General features: G+C 46.5%; 2 protein-coding genes across 22 annotated transcripts in view; one reads left to right on the top strand and one right to left on the bottom strand.

Annotated features, from left to right (window-relative positions):
• Window positions 1–8501, top strand: part of Znf142 (zinc finger protein 142) — a 21164-nt gene extending 12663 nt beyond the window's left edge. For all 11 annotated transcript variants that reach the window (XM_010611901.3, XM_010611900.3, XM_010611898.3 and 8 more), the window contains 4 exons: window positions 2262–2439; window positions 3118–6028; window positions 6635–6740; window positions 7619–8501. In XM_010611901.3, the coding sequence (XP_010610203.1) occupies window positions 2262–2439; window positions 3118–6028; window positions 6635–6740; window positions 7619–8088 (3665 nt within the window). In that variant the 3' untranslated portion in view covers window positions 8089–8501. The remainder of the gene's footprint in view (window positions 1–2261; window positions 2440–3117; window positions 6029–6634; window positions 6741–7618) is intronic.
• Window positions 8444–18902, bottom strand: part of Plcd4 (phospholipase C delta 4) — a 25522-nt gene continuing 15063 nt past the window's right edge. For 4 of the 11 annotated variants that reach the window (XM_033764635.1, XM_019205674.2, XM_033764641.1 and 1 more), the window contains 11 exons: window positions 18501–18702; window positions 17251–17395; window positions 16438–16590; window positions 13292–13465; window positions 11517–11673; window positions 11059–11175; window positions 10729–10901; window positions 9996–10128; window positions 9530–9679; window positions 9349–9453; window positions 8449–9092 (listed from right to left, as the gene is read on the bottom strand). In XM_033764635.1, coding sequence (XP_033620526.1) covers window positions 9350–9453; window positions 9530–9679; window positions 9996–10128; window positions 10729–10901; window positions 11059–11175; window positions 11517–11673; window positions 13292–13465; window positions 16438–16590; window positions 17251–17395; window positions 18501–18702 — 1508 coding nt within the window. In that variant the 3' untranslated portion in view covers window positions 8449–9092; window position 9349. Of the gene's footprint in view, window positions 9132–9348; window positions 9454–9529; window positions 9680–9995; window positions 10129–10728; window positions 10902–11058; window positions 11176–11516; window positions 11674–13291; window positions 13466–16437; window positions 16591–17250; window positions 17396–18500; window positions 18703–18902 lie in introns of all 11 variants that reach the window. The other 7 variants (XM_033764642.1, XM_033764643.1, XM_033764636.1 and 4 more) reach the window with 6 other exon arrangements.

Raw genomic sequence — 18902 nt, 5'->3', positions numbered from 1 at the left:
GGTTTTTTTTTTTTTTTTTTTTTTTTTTTTTTTTTTTTTTTATACTAGGAATCAAACTTGGGACCTTATGTGCTTGCAAGGCAGGCAGTGGCACCACTGAGCTAAATCCCTGGCTGTGCAGAAGCTTTTTAATAAAATGAGATCCCAGTTGTTCTTTGTGCTAGTTCACATGCATCTGAGGTTTTGTTCATGAAGTCTTTTCCTATGCCAGTGTCATCAAGAGTTCTATCTAATCTCTCTTCCAGCAGGTTTAATGTTTCTATTTTAATATTTAGATCTTTGATCCATTTTAATTTCAGTTTAGTGCATGGTGATTTTTTTCCTTTTTTGAGACAGGATGTCACTAAGTTGCCCAGGCTGGCTTCAAGCTTTTGATCCTCCTGCATGGTAATTTTTTTCTTTTTTTGAGACAGGATCTCACTGTGTTGCCTGGGCTGGCTTAAAGCTTTTGATCCTCCTGCCTCAACTCAGGAGTAGCAGGATTGTATCCATGTGCCATCACGCTTCAGATTTTTTTTTTCCTGGTACCAGGGATCAAACTCAGGAACATTGTGCTTCTCAGGCAGGCACAGCACCACTAAGTTACATCTCTGGCCCATGCTTCAGATTCTTAATTGGGCCAGGCATGGTGGCGTACACCTGTAATCCCAACACTCGGGAGACTGAGGCAGGAGGATCACTGTAAGTTCGAGACCAGCCTGGGCTATATAGTGAGTTCTAGGTCAATCTCAACTACATAGTGAGACCCTGTCTCAAAAAACCAACAAAAAACAAAACAAAAAACCAGATTCTTAATTGGTTGTCAGCATCACTGAGGTTTTAGGTAACAATGAAATCAGACTTCCTGCTATAGCATCATCCTCTTTGTGATCTGTATAAACATCGGTGGATTGATAGGACATTTAAAAATTTCCATCAGAACTCATTTGGGATAATAACTTTTAGACAGTTTTGGGCAAAACCATTGTTCCTGTTGAACTATTTATTTTTGTACATGATTTAGTCAGAGTCTCATTTTTTGAGGCCTTTCCTAATACCTAATACCTTGTATCTGTCTAAACAGTTTAAACAGTTTTCATTTGTATATTTTTTTAACCCATGACAGTCTTACAAGTCTGGGAAACACAAGAAATAACAAACTTGGATAAGTTAAATTTAGACTTACTCTGAGATCACACAGCTAATCAGAACTAGAGTACCATGTTGCTTGCCTTTTACCACAGAGAAGAGCACTGGGTAGGCAGGGAGGAATCCTGAAGGAACACGGCCCCCAACTTTTTAGAGCTGGGTATATTTTGTTGTTTGATTGTTTTGTTTTATTTCATTTTGTGGTACTGGGGATTGAATCTAGGGCTTTACACTGAGCTATATACTCAGCCTTTTTAAAAACTTTTTTATTTAGAGACAGAGTTTCACTGAGTTGTCCAGGCTGGTCTCAAATTTGCAGCCTTCCTGCCACAGCCTCCCAGAGTTAGTGCCAAGTCTCGACAACTACTTGGACAACTCATCATTGAGTTTGAACTGAGCATCACTGACAACTTTAGGATATCTCATTTAATATTCATACCAACCATGTGAGTTTGATATTTTTCTGTTGCCCAAAGCTAACAGGTATGAGCCAGCACTCAATCAATTTCTTTGTACCTGTTTCCTTGTCTATAAAATGAGGATGATGATAGTACCTGCTTCATAAGAGTGAAAGGAGGGGGCCAGGGATTTAGCTCAATGGTTCCGCCACCTGCCTTGCAAGTTCAAAGATCCGAGTTCGATCCCTGGTACCAAAAAAAATAAAAAGAAAAGAAAAAAAAGAGTGAAAGGAGGCATTTTTATGAAGTACTCAGAAAGGTATCAGCATCACGTAACTCTTACTACTATAATGGAATCCAGAGTCAAAGTTCTTAACCACCGTGTTTGGTTGCTTAATTTTTCTGTGTTCTAGAAAAATGGAAAAAATTGGGTGAAATTGATCAGTTAACCATTAGAGCTAGCAAGCTGTATATCCAATCAAGAATGTACTTAGAAGCTAGTTCTTAAAAGCTCAGTGAGTACTTTCTTCCTCTCTTTATTAGTGTAGCAGGTGGGGGAATGGTTATCTGAGAGGGCTATGAAGAACTTTATTTTGAAGTTTTCCACATCTCAGCCCATGAAGATTTTGTTCCTGTCTTACATCAGGACTACCTTGCTGGAAGAAATGCTCTGGCCGCTCAATGGATTTTTGTCTGACCTGTGTCCTTTCCTCTCTCATTCCACCCCCATGTAAGGTGAGAAGCCTCACAAGTGTGAGTTATGTGACTTTACCTGCCGAGATGTGAGCTACCTGTCCAAGCACATGCTGACCCATTCCAACACCAAGGATTACATGTGCACCGAATGTGGTTATGTTACCAAGTGGAAGCACTACCTCAGTGTGCACATGAGAAAACATACAGGTGACCTCAGGTACGAGCTCACACATGCCTGCATCCTTATCTCAAGATCCTTCTGTCATATTAGACTCTTGGAGCCAACTTCAGGCCCTAACACACTCAACTTCATTGCCTACAGCTGGCCTCTGGGTCTGTGGGCTCACTCGTTGTGTTGAGAGCAATCTGGGCAAAGGGAGGGAATACAGACCTTGAAGGTAGACCCAGAGACTAAGGTGTCACTTGAATTCAGAGTCTGGTTAGGAATGTGGATAGAATCTTTACTCCAATTCCAGGCAAGTTCTCTGACCTGTGGGTACAGGGGCCTAGGGTGTTTCTCTACAGCTTTCATGCCTCTACTGGAGAATGGAAACTAGGCACAGAAACCTGCCCTGGGGATATTAGACTTATCACCTCCTTAGCATTCCAGAATGAGTGATGCTTCTTTAGGAAGCAACATAGAGTAGAGGTTAAAATGCTGGCCCTGAAGCTAGGCTGTCTCCCCCTCAACTTCTTTTGGAACCATCTTTCTTGGCAGGTTATTAATTATGTGCCTTGGTTTCAACTATAAATACAAATGCCTATTTCATAAGGTCGTAGAAAGTTTAGTTAAATTAAATGATGCATCAGTGTAGAGCCTGGCCCATATTTATTCAGTGACTGTTAGCTGTTGGATTTATTATTGTGATTGCCTCCCTCTCTCCTTCCCTACCAGATACCAGTGCAACCAGTGCTCTTATCGCTGCCATCGGGCCGACCAGCTGAGCAGCCATAAGCTGCGACACCAGGGCAAGTCCCTGATGTGTGAGGTATGTGCCTTTGCCTGCAAGCGGAAGTATGAGCTACAAAAACACATGGCTTCCCAGCACCACCCTGGCACACCAGCCCCACTCTACCCTTGCCGCTACTGCAGCTACCAGAGCCGTCACAAGCAGGCCCTGTTGAGCCATGAGAACTGCAAGCACACCCGTCTCCGTGAGTTCCACTGTGCCCTCTGTGACTATCGCACCTTTAGCAACACCACTCTCTTCTTCCACAAGCGTAAGGCCCATGGCTATGTGCCTGGGGACCAGGTCTGGCAGCTCCATGATGCCAGCCAAGGGCCAGAGGGGACCAGACAGTGCTTGGCACCCCCACCAGACTCAGAGCCCTCCAACCAGCTGTCCGTCCAGCCTGAGGGCCCAAGCCATGAACCTGGGACTGTGGTGGATCCCAGCTTGAACCAGGCTCTGCCAGAGATAAGTGAGGAGGGCAGCACCAGGAGACAGAATGGCAGTGAGGCTCTCCATGGTGTTGACCTGGTTGGCAGTCCCAGCCCAGTGGAAATGGAGGAGGGCAGCTGCACATTACACTTAGAGGCCCTGGGAGTGGAGCTGGAACCTGTACCTGAGCCACCCCTTGAGGACCTTAATGAAACAGCCCCTGTGGGGTTCAAGCCACTGGATTCCTCTGGGCCTCTGGAAGTGGAAGGGCCAGATGGCCGAGAAGGGCCAGCAGCGTCCAGCTTCGAAGGTGTTGGGACTGTTGGCTTGGGTGCTGAAGAATCACCCGTTCTGGAGAAACCAGTCCCTGAGCCCCCTAGAACTCTTCCATCTTCAGAGGATGCCCCTAACAGCTGGGTAGAAAACTTCAAGGCAACTCCACCTGCTGAGATGGTACCCTTGCCTCAGTTTCCTGAGTCAGAGTCATTACTCAAGGCTCTAAGGAGGCAGGACAAAGAACAAGCAGAAGCATTGGTGCTGGAAGGACGGGTACAGATGGTAGTGATCCAGGGAGGACAAGCCTTCCGCTGTCCACACTGCCCTTTTATCACTCGCCGGGAGAAGGCCCTGAATCTGCACTCCAGGACAGGATGCCAGGGCCGCCGAGAGCCCTTGGTGTGCCCTGAGTGTGGGGCTAGCTTTAAGCAACAACGTGGCCTCAGCACCCACCTGCTGAAGAAGTGCCCAGTTCTGCTCAAAAAGAAGAAGGGCTTACCAAGACCAGATTCTCCCATCCCTGTGCATCCTCATCTTCCAGACACCCAGGCCTCAGAGGATACTGAAGGCAGGAATCCCTCACCTGTACCATTAGAAGAAGAGCTACTGCTTCCAAAAGAGGCTCTTCCCAAGCTTCCCAGGGAGCCAGAAGAAGGAGTGGAGCCTCTCATCACACCCTCCGACTTCCCAGTCCCTTCTACAGGAAACTGCTCACCCACAGAGACCCCTGAGAAGTTCCACTTTGAGCATGGCAAGTTTCACTGCAACTCTTGCACATTCCTATGTTCCCGGCTCTCCTCTATTACCTCTCATGTGGCTGAAGGCTGCCGGGGAGGACGTAGCCAGGGAGGAAAGCGAGGCACCCACCTGAGCAATGGAAACTGTGCACCCCTGAGTAATAGGAGTGGGAGTACAGAGCCCAGTCCTGGTGATGGGGTCACAGCTTCAGCTCAGAAGCAAAAGGTGGCCCTCTTTTCCTGCCACATGTGCCCCTTCAGTTGCCAGCAGGAACGAGCCCTAAGGACTCACCAGACCCAGGGATGTCCCCTTGGGCAGACTGGAGAGCTGCACTGTGGCCTCTGTTCATTCATCGCTCCCACTGCTGCTGCCCTGAGGCTCCACCAGAAGCGGAAGCACCCTGCTGCAGCCCCAGCCCGAGGCCCCCGGCCCCCACTTCAGTGCGGGGACTGTGGCTTCACTTGTAAACAGAGCCGATGCCTGCAGCAGCACCGGCGGCTCAAGCATGAGGGAGTGAAGCCTCATCAGTGTCCTTTCTGTGACTTTTCTACCACCAGGCGGTATCGGTTGGAGGCCCACCAGTCACGACATACAGGTGTTGGCCGCATCCCCTGCAGCTCCTGCTCTCAGACATTTGGTACCAACTCAAAACTGCGCTTGCACCGATTAAGAGTACATGATAAGACACCCACTCACTTTTGTCCACTCTGTGACTACAGTGGCTATCTTCGCCATGACATCACTCGCCATGTCAACAGCTGCCACCAGGGCACTCCAGCCTTTGCCTGCTCCCAGTGTGAGGCTCAGTTCAGCTCAGAGACAGCACTGAAGCAGCATGCCCTGCGCCGACACCCTGAGCCCACCCATGCTGCCCCTGGCTCCCCTGCTGAGGCTGCTGAAGGCCCCCTGCAGTGCTCCCACTGTGGGCTGCTGTGCCCCAGCCCTGCCAGTCTTCGAGGACACACCCGTAAACAGCACCCACGGCTGGAGTGTGGGGCTTGCCAGGAGGCCTTCCCTAGCCGGCCCGCACTGGATGAGCATCGCAGGCAGCAGCATTTCAGCCACCGCTGCCAGCTGTGTGACTTTGCTGCCCGGGAGCGGGTGGGCCTGGTGAAGCACTACCTGGAGCAGCATGAGGCGACTTCAGGAACAGCGGCTTCAGATGGGGATGGGAACACTGGCCAGCCCCCTCTGCACTGTCCCTTTTGTGACTTTGCATGTCGCCATCAGCTGGTGCTAGATCACCATGTGAAAGGGCATGGGGGCACCCGACTCTATAAATGTACTGATTGTGCTTACAGCACCAAGAACCGGCAGAAAATCACTTGGCACAGCCGCATCCACACAGGAGAAAAACCTTACCGCTGTCATCTCTGCCCCTATGCCTGCGCTGACCCCTCTCGCCTCAAGGTAAGGTCAAGGGCCCTGGGGCCAAGAATGGAGCAAGTGTAGGCTCTGGGTCTTCTAATCCCAACTCTTCCAAATACTAGTTCTGTGACTTTGGATGAGTTCCTTGACTTCTTTATGGCTCAGATCCCTCACCTATAAGAAGGGGATAATACTTACCAATTTAAGAGAGTTGTAAAGATAAAATTCGGTATTACATGCTTCCAGTGTGATAAAGGCATTTAATTCTGGAGTAATCTGGATAATAACAGCTAACATTTATTGAGTACTTACTGTATACCCAGCACTGTAATTTTAATTCTTTTAAAGATAAGAGACATGGATACTTTTACTGTTCCCCATTTTACAGATTACTGAGAATTCAAGGTTAGCTAACCCAAGGACACAGCTAATAAGTGGCAGAGCTGAGATAGGGCAGACCTAGGAGGAAGCTGAATGGGTTAGGTAAAGTGGCCATCCTGGAGAACCCATTTGGTACCTTAAATTTAGATAGGATGTGAGCTGGGAACAAGGTTATCTGCCAGCATTTTATTTGCCTGCTTATCCCTATTTCCCCATCCAGTGAATACCACAGGATATACATGTTCTGCTTTTTGTTTTTCTCGTTAGTACCACATGCGGATCCATAAGGAGGAACGGAAGTACCTGTGCCCTGAGTGTGGTTACAAGTGCAAATGGGTCAACCAGCTCAAGTACCACATGACCAAGCACACAGGTGAGTCTGGGTTTTGACAGGCCTAAAGTATTACCCTGTTCTCTGGTAAGCCTGACCTCAGTAAAGTGATATGTGTCCTGACTCAGACTCAGAGCAACAAGGGTAGGCTGAAAAAGTATGTATCATATTCTTCTCCCAACTCACTAAATAGCTGTCAGAAACAGGAGGATAAACCAGAGAGCACGTGTACATTGCAAAAGCTTCCCAGGTGTTTGTGGTACAGGGTTGTTCCCCCCCCATTGAGAACCCCAATTCAAACTTCAGTGAGATCAGGTCTACCTGGTTCCTATACTCATTTAAGTACAGAGCAGAAAGTGGAAATTTCTCCTGTTCTAATTTATCCTTGTCCGATCTTGAGTAAGGAATCTACAAACCAGAGCTTCTCTGAAAAGGGTTAATGATTATGTGCCTGTGATTATTGCATATGCTTACCCATATGTAGAACTGATCAGGAGCATTTCAAGGTCATCTGCTTCTATGAATGCTGCTCCTTTCATCTTTACTATTTCTCTCTTAAGCATTCTTTTACTTTTTGAGTTGAGCAAGAAGTTAAATGAATTCCTAAATCTGAATATCCCATGATCAAAAGAGGGTTGGAATTTCCCATTCAATAACCCTATCATATTTGAGTACTCATTACTGTCAGGTAGCAGTTGGTTAGAGGTCACTTATTCATTAGCACCCATGGGGCACCTACACAAACGAGGGCTGTGTTGAGAGAAGGACACAGAGTACCACACAGGACCAGAACATTCCAAAGACATGGTCATTATATAGCTTCTGCCTGTGTTCTTTATATCCCAGTATCACAATGTCCTTATGGCCCACCGAACTTTATTTTACGCCACCATAGTGATAATTTATCCCCTTTTCTATAGGACTGAAGCCATACCAGTGTCCTGAGTGTGAGTATTGCACCAACCGGGCTGATGCACTGCGTGTGCACCGGGAGACACGACATAGAGAAGCACGGGCTTTCATGTGTGAGCAGTGTGGAAAGGCCTTCAAAACACGCTTCCTGCTGCGCACCCACCTTCGCAAGCACAGTGAAGCCAAACCTTATGTGTGCAACGTGTGCCACCGTGCTTTTCGCTGGGCTGCCGGTCTGCGCCATCATGCCCTCACCCACACCGATCGTCACCCCTTCTTCTGCCGCCTCTGCAGCTACAAGGCCAAGCAGAAGTTCCAGGTGGTCAAGCATGTGCGTAGGCACCACCCTGACCAGGCTGATCCACACCAGAGCGTGGGCAAAGACCCTACCACCCCCACTGTGCATCTGCATGATGTGAAGCTGGAGGACTCCAGCCCTCCTGCTCCTGCCACTCCCTCCACTGGACCTGAGGGCTGAGCCTAGCCCACCTCCCAGACAGGAGCTGTGGCCAAAGATGAGGATCAGAAGTAGTTTGAGGTTCTCAGGGCCTAAGGAAGGACTGGCTTTGAGCTGCCATTTCGACTATGACCCCTCCTGGGACTCTGGTCATAGTACTTTGAAATTAGTGGCTATATAAAAGAGAGATACGGGCCAAAACATTGATTTCTTCTTGAAGTGCACTATATTTTTAATCTTTGAATTTCTAGTTTCTTCACCATCACTCAAGAGTCCCTGTATATAATAAGGTCTGGATTTTATCCACTCTGTCTTCCCTTTTCTTCTTACTGAATCAAGTTCTGTTTTCTTGCAGCATCTTTAAATAAGTTTGTATCTAACTGCATGTGCTATTGTGCCTAATGCTCCATAAAGCATGCTAAATGGAGAAAGACTACCAGCTTATGGATTCGTCCAGCTCCTTGTCTTAACTTTTCCAGGTTGTCATCTTGATATGCCCTGTCCCTTCTTAGACCTCTGTTCCTCTCTTGTCTCTTTTGTCTTCACTTGAAGATAGGTCTGAAAGAGACCCATCTCTGCCTTCTCTCTGACCAACACTAAAGAAAGTGTTATTAATAATTACACTTACAGAGCCATAAACCAAAACTATTCCAGGGAAACTCCAAGAGGACTGGGACCACTTAAACCTTAGTCTCCTAACAATGACAGACCATTCAGGAGCCAATTTGGAGAGAAAAGCTCTATTTACAGCAGGGAGATGAGGAGCAGTCCAGTGGAGATTGAGGGCTGTGCAGTATTCTCTGAAGAGTCAGTACAGTTTTAGGTCTCCTAACCCAACCTTTGGTGAGCTTGATCCTCGATTTATCCTTCTCCCTTGGCTCTGGGCTTTGAGGAAGTTAGGAGTGGAAAGGATAATACTTCTGTGGGTTTCTATGTTCCAAGTCACTCAGGCTTCCAGGCGCAATCTGCCTTCACATCAGAGTTGATGGGAGAGGTTAATGATGGGTCTGAATATAGGACTGAGCCTACAGCAATGGGAAAAGGAAATTCCAGCACAGTGTACACTAAGATGAAGGGCAGGAAAGATACCAAAAGACTTGTGAAAACAAGAGAAGGGAAGAGAGAAGGTGAAAGTCCTAGATTTGCTTATTAGGAAGGGCAAGGTAATTTGTGCCTGCTAATGCACAATCTTAAGTTTTCACCACTATTTGCTTTCTTGGGGGCAATTCTTCCAGATTTTTCTCACTAAAGCCATCACCCACCCTTGAATAAAGTACCCACCTCAGGATTCAGTCTCCAGTTCTTCCTGGATGGAGATGTACACAAAGATGGAAGCTGGATGAAGGCTGATGCCATCCTTGGAAAGCAGGTGTATGTGGCGGTAACCTGGAAAAAGGCAAAAGGACTGTCAGGAAGGCAGCCAGAGGTGGTGTGTTGGCCAGAGGTCCAAGAACCATCTCACCTTGTTGCATGCAGGTCCATGGCAGAGTAAACTGGCCAATAAACTCATTTCGGGATTTCCAGTCATAATCCTTTACCACAAAACGCAGCATAGTGAGTTCAGGCACCAGGACCCGGAAGGACAGTGTCTGTCCCCAATATGGATTAAAGCCTGAGGTGGGATTAGAGGAAACAAAAGAACAGTCGCTGACTGTCTTCCTAAAATGCCCATACTGAGTTGCTTTCCCTGTGTTCTCATTTAATCTAGATGGTAATCAGCATTTCACAGATGAGGACACAGGCTCAGAATGTGTAAACAGCTTTCCCAAGTCATTGGAGCCTATGAGGGGGTAGGATTCTTCATGCTGTTCCACATTGCCTCCCCTGAGCAGAGGGGTGAGCATTGACATGAACCGTACAAAGTGGAGGGCAGGACAGGGGAGACAGTTATGCTCTACTACCTCCTTCCCAGCTCTACCCAGTCTCACCATTGTTCTCCACATAGTTGGTCTCTTGCCGGGCTGTGTCTGCATGGATGCCGAAAATTTCCACTTTGACCAGGGGGTCCACAATGGACTTCTCTTTGGTGTTCACCTTGGGCAGTTGCTGACCACTGATCACCTGCAACCAGGGGACCAGAACCTCATGAGTTCCTGCTCAGCTCAGCCCCCATTTGGCTTTCTCCCCAAGGGAGAAGACACAGACCTGTCACTATAACTTTTTGGTTTGCAAAGCATCCTCCATGGATTATATATTTTCATATTTTATCTGAATTTTTATATGCAACAAATTAAGGAGATTTAAAAGTAAGCATGCAGGCTGGGGACTTAGCTCAGTGGTTCCTCTGCCTGCCTTGCAAGTGCGAGGTCCTGAGTTCAATCCCCAATATTAAAAAAAAAAAAAAATGCAAATGACAGCACAGCCTCTTACTATGTGCCAGGAGTTGTAGACATTTGATCTTAATTCCTTCAATCTTCACAACTCTGGGAAGTAGGCAGTAGTATTACCCCCATTTTGCAGGTAAACACAAGTACAGAAAGGCTAAGGAATTTGTCCAATGTTACATAGCTAGGAAGTAGATGTGAAGCTTGGCAGCTGGCTCCAGTCTGCTGTTATTTAGGCTACCCTGCCTCTCAGGAACTTTCCATCAGTCACACTCTTGTCAGGCCTAGCTACCTCTTCCCCCATTTCTATCCCAGCCACCCCAGGTTCTCATCATACCTGGACTAATAGGATCTGAGCCTTATAAGGACTGATGGGCCTTTCAGGGTGGAAGGAACTCTGGACATCACGCAGGAAATCTGGCTTCAGCACATAGCCACAGACACCATTCTGGTGGAACAGCCCATCACAGATGTCCATTTCGAGCCCTGCAGTCTGCATATTCATAGCCACTGGGGGTCAAAAGGAAAACTCACACTGGGGCCTTCCAGCCCATCTCTATAAACAGAATCTTTCTCACCCTAGTACTCTTTAAGGCATTCCCTGGCCCTACTTCCATTAAAAAGCTTATCTTCCACCCCAAACCCCTCCCTATTCCTGCAGCCTCACCCATCTGGCAGCCCACATTCCAGAGCTCCTGGGGATTGTAGTTGGATGAGTCTGTCCTCAGCCCGCTGGGATACACACGGCTTAACTGCCAAGTATTGTGCTGCACAAACTCATTGCCTGTGAAGGATGTAGGGGTAGAGATGGAAGTGGGGCAGAGACTTCCACTTCCTCCACCCCAAGATCCTGCCCACTCATTCACTCTTCCCTGACAGCTGAGGTTGGCTACAAAAAGCTTCACTGTGCTTCTACTCCACTCCAGCCCATCTCCCCACCAGATTTCCTCCCCCTGCTGCCTTGTGTCCATTATGCACAACTCTCCATTTGCCTGCTCTGAGGAGTTTCTTAGCTTCTGCATTTCTCCCTGGCTCTTGTCCTCTTTCTTAGAACTTACCTTCCGGCCGTCAGGTGTGAGCCCACCCAACCCGCTTCCCTCCCTGTCCTTCCATTTTGGTCCTGACCAGCCTCCTTGATAAGGTTCCTGGCCTTGCTTTCAGAGAAGGATGATATCTCATAGAAGTGGTAGTTCTCTTTTGAGTGAGAGAAGCTGTGGAATGGGACAGACTTCAGGTAGACAACCAGGGCAGAGAGGGCTGGACACAAGATGGGCTTGAGTTTCTGTGGAGAGAAAGTAGAAGAAAGATGGAATTGAATCCTCAGCAGTCTGCGAGGGAAGAAGCCAACAGCCATCCAACCTGAGCCTCTGCCCGCTGCCTCCCCACTGCATACTCCCTCCTGCCTCACCTGCATGGGCAAGAGAAGCAACCCACCAGGATCGGGAATAGGACCCTGGGTCATAATTTGACAACAGATAGGCGGACAAAACAGCGGGCACTTCACAACCTGAGGGTGGGAATGGGAATAAAGGCATTCTGCATATAGTTCTGGGACTGGTGTCAGCCTCTGCGCCTGGAGGGTCTGCTCTATGTTGTATCTTGGATAACAAGTATTTATGTTTTTAAATAGAGTAGTATCTTCCTCCCTACTTCTTTTTCTTTTTTCTTTTATTTTTGGTTGTTGTTTGCTGGGTTTCGATGGGGTTTTTTTTTTTTTTTTTTTTTTTAAGATAAGGTCTTGCTACATAGTTCAGGCTAGTCTTGAAATAACTATGTAAACCAGGCTGGCCTTGAACTTCCAGTAATCCTCCTGCCTCAGCCTCCTGAGTACTGAGATTACAGGCCTACTTCTCTTTTAAAACAAATGAATAGTGAGCTTTGGTCAAAAGGTCCATAAATCCAGATAGATGTCAAGGTATACAAATGGTCACAGAATTCACATCTCGAAGGCTATGAAGATCCCAGAGTAATATATGTGGATTTATCTCCTGAATTCCCATTTCCAACCCTGGACATAGTAGCAGGTTAAACACCACAGCACCAGAGAGATCAGGGTATGCTAGAAGTCAGCTGAGTGAGCCAAGCCAAGTGAACAAGAACAACAACGCAGACTTCAAACATGGATTGTAGAAGTGCAACCAGTGGCACCCCTTCTCCCTCAGCCTCCTCCTTCCCCATAAGGAGACAGACCATGCTGGCCCAGCCGTCTCAGTGGTCCAGTTTCCCCATTTCAGACTTCTCTCCCTTTCATCTCTGGCTATTTCTGGCCCCTCCTCAAACAAATTTTACCTCTCCCAAGAAAGAAGCTTTCTCTAGCTAAGCCCAATATAGTTGAGGTCACAGCGATTATTTCAGGCAATGTAACAGTCACACACACACACACAGTCAGTGGTTTTCAAACCAGCCTATAAAGAGACACACGGAGATGTGTCCAGCGTCACCTGAGGGATCCAGGAGAGCCAAATGAGAGCTCCAATTAGAACGATTCTGCATTTACCTACTTTGTTTACTGAGCTTTCATACAAGACTGTGTTATGGAGAAAGAAGGAAAGTGAAAGAAACAAAGATCTCATGGCCCAAAAAAGTGGAAAAGCCACTGCAATATATCTGTAAATGGCAATGTAGATGATGATGCCACACATGCATTTTTATGCCTCTTTTATTAGAAGGAAGGTTCATTTTTCTCTTTGCCCCTCTACCTTGCCTGGCTTTAGTCTTGTCACAAACTGGCGTTCAGCTTGTCCTGCATGCTGACCAAATGCTATGGCAGGAAGATGGCTTCTGGCCTACCTTCTTGTATTGCTTTTTTTTTTTTTTTTGTACTGGGATTGAACTTGGGACCTTGTGCTTGCAAGGCAGGCAGTGGAACCACTGAGCTAAATCCCCAACCCCTGGCCTACCTTCTTTTTGTCCTTACTCTGAAGGAACGGCTCCTGTGGCTCAGGCTCAGGCTCCAGCTCTGACTCCTGCTGTTGCTCCAGGTCACACTCTTGCTCCTCTTCATCCTCATCCTCAACATCTAGCTCAAGTGTTTCTAACTTCTTCCCCTTCACCAGGATCTTCCGTCGAAGTTGCTAGAGGACAAAAATGAAGTGACCTACCTACCTGTCTGAGGCTCTTCTGGAGACCTTTCAGATCCCACTGCTCTCAAAGGCAGAGGAAGAAAGAGAGTGGTCAAAAGTTCCCCAAGGAAGAGATCAGTTGCTTGGTACATAACATAGGAATTCCCTTATTGTTAAGCAAACGTCTAAATCTCTACCTTTGTGGAAAAATAGGCCTCTACCTCACATTTGACATACTAAAAACTCCTTTAAAGATTTACATATATATAGCTGGGCATGGTGGCACACACTTATAATCCCAGCATTTGGGAGGCTGAGGCAGGAGGATCACTGCAAGTTTGAAGCCAGCCTAGCCTATATAGTTAGGTCAAGATCAGTCTGAACTGAATAGTGAGACCCCTGTCTCAAGATCTCCCTTCCCAAAAAAGAAAGAAAAGAAAAGAAAAAAGATTTACATATATAAAGAACATAAGAGCCAGGCTTGGTGGCGCATGCCAGTAATCCCAGCACCCAGGAAGCCGAGGCAGGAGGATCACTGAGAGTTTGAGACCAGCCTGGGCTACATAGTGAGTTCCAGGCCAGTGTCAACTACATAGTGAGACCCTGTCTCAAAACAAAACAAAACAAAACAAAAAAAGAACATAAAAGCCAGGCATGATAGTGCACACCAGTAATCCCAGCACGTGAGAGCCTGAGGTTGGAGCATCACCACCACAAGTTCAAAGCCATCCTGCACTACATAGCAAGACCCTGTCTCAAAATAAATAAATGAACAAATAAACATAAGACTATGAGAAGAAAATAGCCTTTAGAAAGGTGATATGAAACTCAATTCTAAAATAGGACTGAACATTTGACTACATAAGGCTTAAAAACATCTATAAGATGAAAAATGCTAAAAACACAAAAGCAAAAATAGACTGCAAAAAATATTTTCCAGGCTGGCATGGTGGTACACACCCATAATCCCAGCACTCTGGGAGGCTGAGGCAGGAAGATAACAAATGCAAGCCCAACCTGGGCAATGTAGTGACAGAGAGACCCTTTCTCAAAATAAAAAAGGGCTGGGGATATAGCTCAGTGTGAAGGCCCTGGGTTCAATCCCCAGTACCTCTTCCCAGAAAAGCCTAATATTGTTAATAGTTAACATCAGCTGGGCACAGCATTTCACTCATAATCCCAGTATTCAGGAGGCTGAAGCAGAGGCTTGCAAGTTCAAGGCCAGCTTGGGCTACACAACTAGTCTGAGGCTAGTCTGGACCACATAGCAAGATCCTGTCTCAAAAAACAAAAGCAAAAGTCACTGAATATTATTAAAAATGATAAACCCTAATGAAAGTAATAACAAATAGTTCAAAAGAAGAAAACCTAACCTTTTTCTCAATGTTTGCCATTATGATTATGAATCATCTCACTCAAAGAGTTTTTTCTGGTCACTCTTCTGTTGATTGGAGTATAATTTGTTTTTTCCCCCCCTCAGGGCAAATTGGTATAGCAATAACAAAAATATGTCAGGATACAAACCTTTTAACCCAGTAACCCATTTTGTGTCTAGGAATCCGTTTCAAAGAAAAACTAAATGGACAAAGCCATATATACAAGTTGAAAATTACAAACAACCTAAATGTTCACCAAATGTGCAAACAGTTGAATAAACTATGGCCCATAACACACATAGCATACTTTAGAGCTCAGCTGAGCATGGTGATGTACGCCTGTAATCCCAGCACTCGGGAGACTGAGGCAGGAGGAACTCAGCAAGTTCAAGACCAGTCTGGGCTACATAGTAAGTTTAAGGCCAGCCTGACTTCACAATGAGACTCTATCTCAAAAGAAACAAAACAGGGCTGGGGATTTAGCTCAGTGGTTCCGCCACCTGCCTTGAAAACGCAAGGACCCAAGTTTGATCTCCAGTACCAAAACAAAGCAAAACAAACAAAAAAGAATACTGTAAAACTTATATATGAAAAGACATCCATAATATATATTACATGTAAGATATTCATGGAAGATGATTCCACTCGTGGCTTTTGTTTTTTGGTTTTTTTTTTTTTTTTGGTACCGGGGAATGAACTCGGGTCCTTGCGCTTGCAAGACAGGACACCAAACCACTGAGCTAAATCCCCAGCCCCTCCTTTTTCGTTTTTTGTTTTTTGTTTTTTTTTTTCACTCATGGCTTTTAAAAAATGTGAATATGTGAATATAAGGCCAGGAGTAATGACATATACTTGTAGTCCCAGCACTCAGGAGGCTGAAGCAGGACGACTGTCCTAAGCTGGAGGCCAGCCTGGACAATTTAGTGAGTTCAAGGTCAGCCTGAACTACCTAGTGAGATCCTATCTCAAAAAACAGAATAAAAATGAGAATAAAAGTCTGGCATGATGGTACAGTCCTGCAATCCCAGCACTCAGGAGCTGAGGCAGGAGGATCACCAGAAGTTTGAGGTCACTCTGTCTCAAATAACATGAATATATACACATGTGTTTATATAAGCCTTTAAAAAAACTTACTGATGTTGGCTGAGGGTGTAGCTCAGTGGTACAGCATGTGGTTAGCATGAGTGAGGCCCTGGGTTCTAACCCCAGCATCAAATAGGTATAGCTTTAGAAAGATAGACAAATAGGGATACAGACAGATATATAGATATAGATATTTTTATGGAACAGACTGTGATCATGCTGGAGGTGGGACTTCCTTGTCTCTATATTGTTTATATGGTCTATACCCTACTGCAGTTATAAACTCTCATGAAAAAATTAAGATATTTCCATTGAAAGTAAAATATAAAGTGAATAGTCGACTAAAACTTTTGAGAACTCGAAATAGCATTCTGCCTTCAATGAGATCTTTCAAAATGAAAGGTGTCTCGAGGCACATTAAAGACAAGATGGCCCATCTGAGGACAGAAAGAGAACAAGAGGGGACATGGAGGATGGGGCATGGGGGGGGGAAGGCAGAACCTACAGCAGAGCTTGGGTCCCTACCTCTGGCGAGGGCAGCTGCGTGGGCAGCAGCCCATCCAAGGGTTCACTCAGCAGCTGCTCCCCCAGGATCTCCGTCAGGTGTTGTGCCACAGTCTGTTGCTGCTCCCAGCTGCAGTGGTTCTCCAGGGACAGGACGAGTGGGTAGTCTGATGTCTGGTGAGGGAGAAGGGGGCGCTTGTATCCACTGTTCTAAACCCCATGACCTCCTTCTCCAAACACTTGGTTCCCAGGGAGCCCTATTAACTCATTTGAATACCCTGAGGGCTAAAGGCCTCCAACCCTGCTACAGGGCTCAGTGAGACCTTTGGGGGCTGAGGTCCATGCCCTGGTAGGTTACTCACATCTAAAGATCACTCTTGGGATCCCAAATTTTATACCTATGCCAGGTCTGACCCAGGTCCCTTTGAGACTTTTGAGTTTTCAGGCTCAGAGTAGGAGGGAACAGGTTATTCACCTAGTTACATGTTTGCATTACACCCTCAGACATTCATCTCCAAATTCCTATTGTCCCTCAGCCCTGCTTACCACTATTTTTGTGTCCTTATCCACCCTCTCCCAGATAGTTAACAGAACTTATTACAAGTAGTAGTTACTAACCATTAGTAATTACCTCAAAGACTACTGATAACTAGTAACACACCCAACCCTTATTCATGCAACCCCTTAATGTTGTCTGATGCTTTAAATCAAATATATCATGCTACTTGCAGCAGCAACCTTTCCTGCACCCCTTTACCCCCCAGACCCGAGCCAGTCATTTTCCCCCAGGCCCTCTTTCCTCACTCCGTGCTATTCCCAACCTGGGGCTACTACCTGGAAGGCATACTGTGCAACTGTGGCCACAACATCTTTGAACAGGATGCGAGAGGTCAGTGTGTGTCCATGGTAAACGACAGGTTCCCCACTAGGTCCATCCCAAACATCCACCTCCACACAACGGCACCCCCGCTTCAGGGCCCTGTAAGAACACCAAGAGCCCAGAAGCAGGGGAAGTCAAGGTATGATTTCCCACCTAAGGACCCTCTCTGTACTCTGGATAGAACAATGCTCACCAGCACTTACCCATCCAAACCCCTGCAAGCTGTATCTCCATGGAGACTTCTCTGTCTACTGAGATCTGGCTGCAGTTCACACTGATCTCCACCCCTACCCTACCCAACTCACAATCCTTCTAGGGAAGCATCACTTACTGCCTCATGATACTTCTGGTGTTCTGGTTGTATATATTCCTATTTAAACCTGTGAGGTCAAACTCTTGGTAAGTGTATGCTTCTCTCTCTCTCTCTCTCTCTCTCTCTCTCTCTCTCTCTATCTCTTTCCTCCCCCAACAATGGGGACTGAACCCAGGGCCTCACATATGCTAAGGATGCAGTCTACCACTGAGCTACACTCCCACTCCCTTGTTTTCTCAACTAGACTTTCTAAAGTGGAAACTTGGAAGTTCACTTATTTTTTAGCACAAGCTCCACTAATTTTTGTATCCTGTAAAGCTACTAGTTCATTTTCTAGCACTTAACAAAGATCTCTTGATTATTCAAGCTAATCCATAATTAATCACAATAAAAGCACCTTCCATGGATTAGCTACTGACACATGGACTAACTCATTCAGTGTTCACAACAACCCTGAGAGGGAGGGCACTGTTATCATCCTCATCTCATAGACAGGGAACAAGGTATGGAGAAGTCCATTGCTTAGCTCCAGAGTACTACTAAGGGAGCTAGGATTTGACCCCAGGTAGTCGGACTCTAGAACCCATGTTTTCTAATCCTCTGTTCTGCCTTCCCTTTAACATGCGGTTTATTTATTCAAAATAAATCTGTGAACGCCTCTGAGTTCTGAGAGATTCAGTTTGTGAAAGGGAAGTTCCATTTCTTTACCCATGTCATCACTATTCTCCCACCAGTCTTCAGTATCTTCTCCAAGTATCTCAGGTATGCAGGCTCAGCCCCTGACCCCCTATCCAATACATCATCAACCCCTGTTATCCACTGATAGCCTCCCTTCATTTCCCCACATTTAGTCCCTCTCATGAGCTGGACCTCTTTTCTACCCCACTGCACCGTATATATCCCTCGACGCTGCTCTGGCCACACAGCTGGTCCCCCACTAGGTAGGTGTTGTGAGAGGAGTTAATGAAGTAGTGACTCAGTGGCTGAGTCATATCCTGGTAGATGGGGAGGCAGGCCGGGTTGAAGATGTCTCCATCCTTTGAGCAGAGGTAGCTGAGGAAGCCATCCATGCTCAGCACATGCCGCAGTTTGCCTAGGGTGTGGAGTGGGGAGCACTGGAGTGAGACGCTCCGAGTGTGGGGAACCCAGTGCACCCATAGCCCACCATCCACCCCACGCCCTCTGGAGTCCTACCTTTCAGATGGTCCCATTCTCAGACTCTAGATCCTAAGTATTCCCCACCAGTGCCTGTCATTTCCACCATTCTACCACTGGAGACTGTCAAAGGGAACC

The sequence above is a fragment of the Fukomys damarensis genome, unplaced genomic scaffold (genome assembly GCF_012274545.1).
Source record: "Fukomys damarensis isolate Sample0158 unplaced genomic scaffold, DMR_v1.0_HiC HiC_scaffold_16, whole genome shotgun sequence".
Classification (NCBI taxonomy): Eukaryota; Metazoa; Chordata; class Mammalia; order Rodentia; family Bathyergidae; genus Fukomys; species Fukomys damarensis.
Note: the sequence above shows the minus strand (reverse complement) of the source record. Positions and strands in the feature narration are given on the sequence as shown.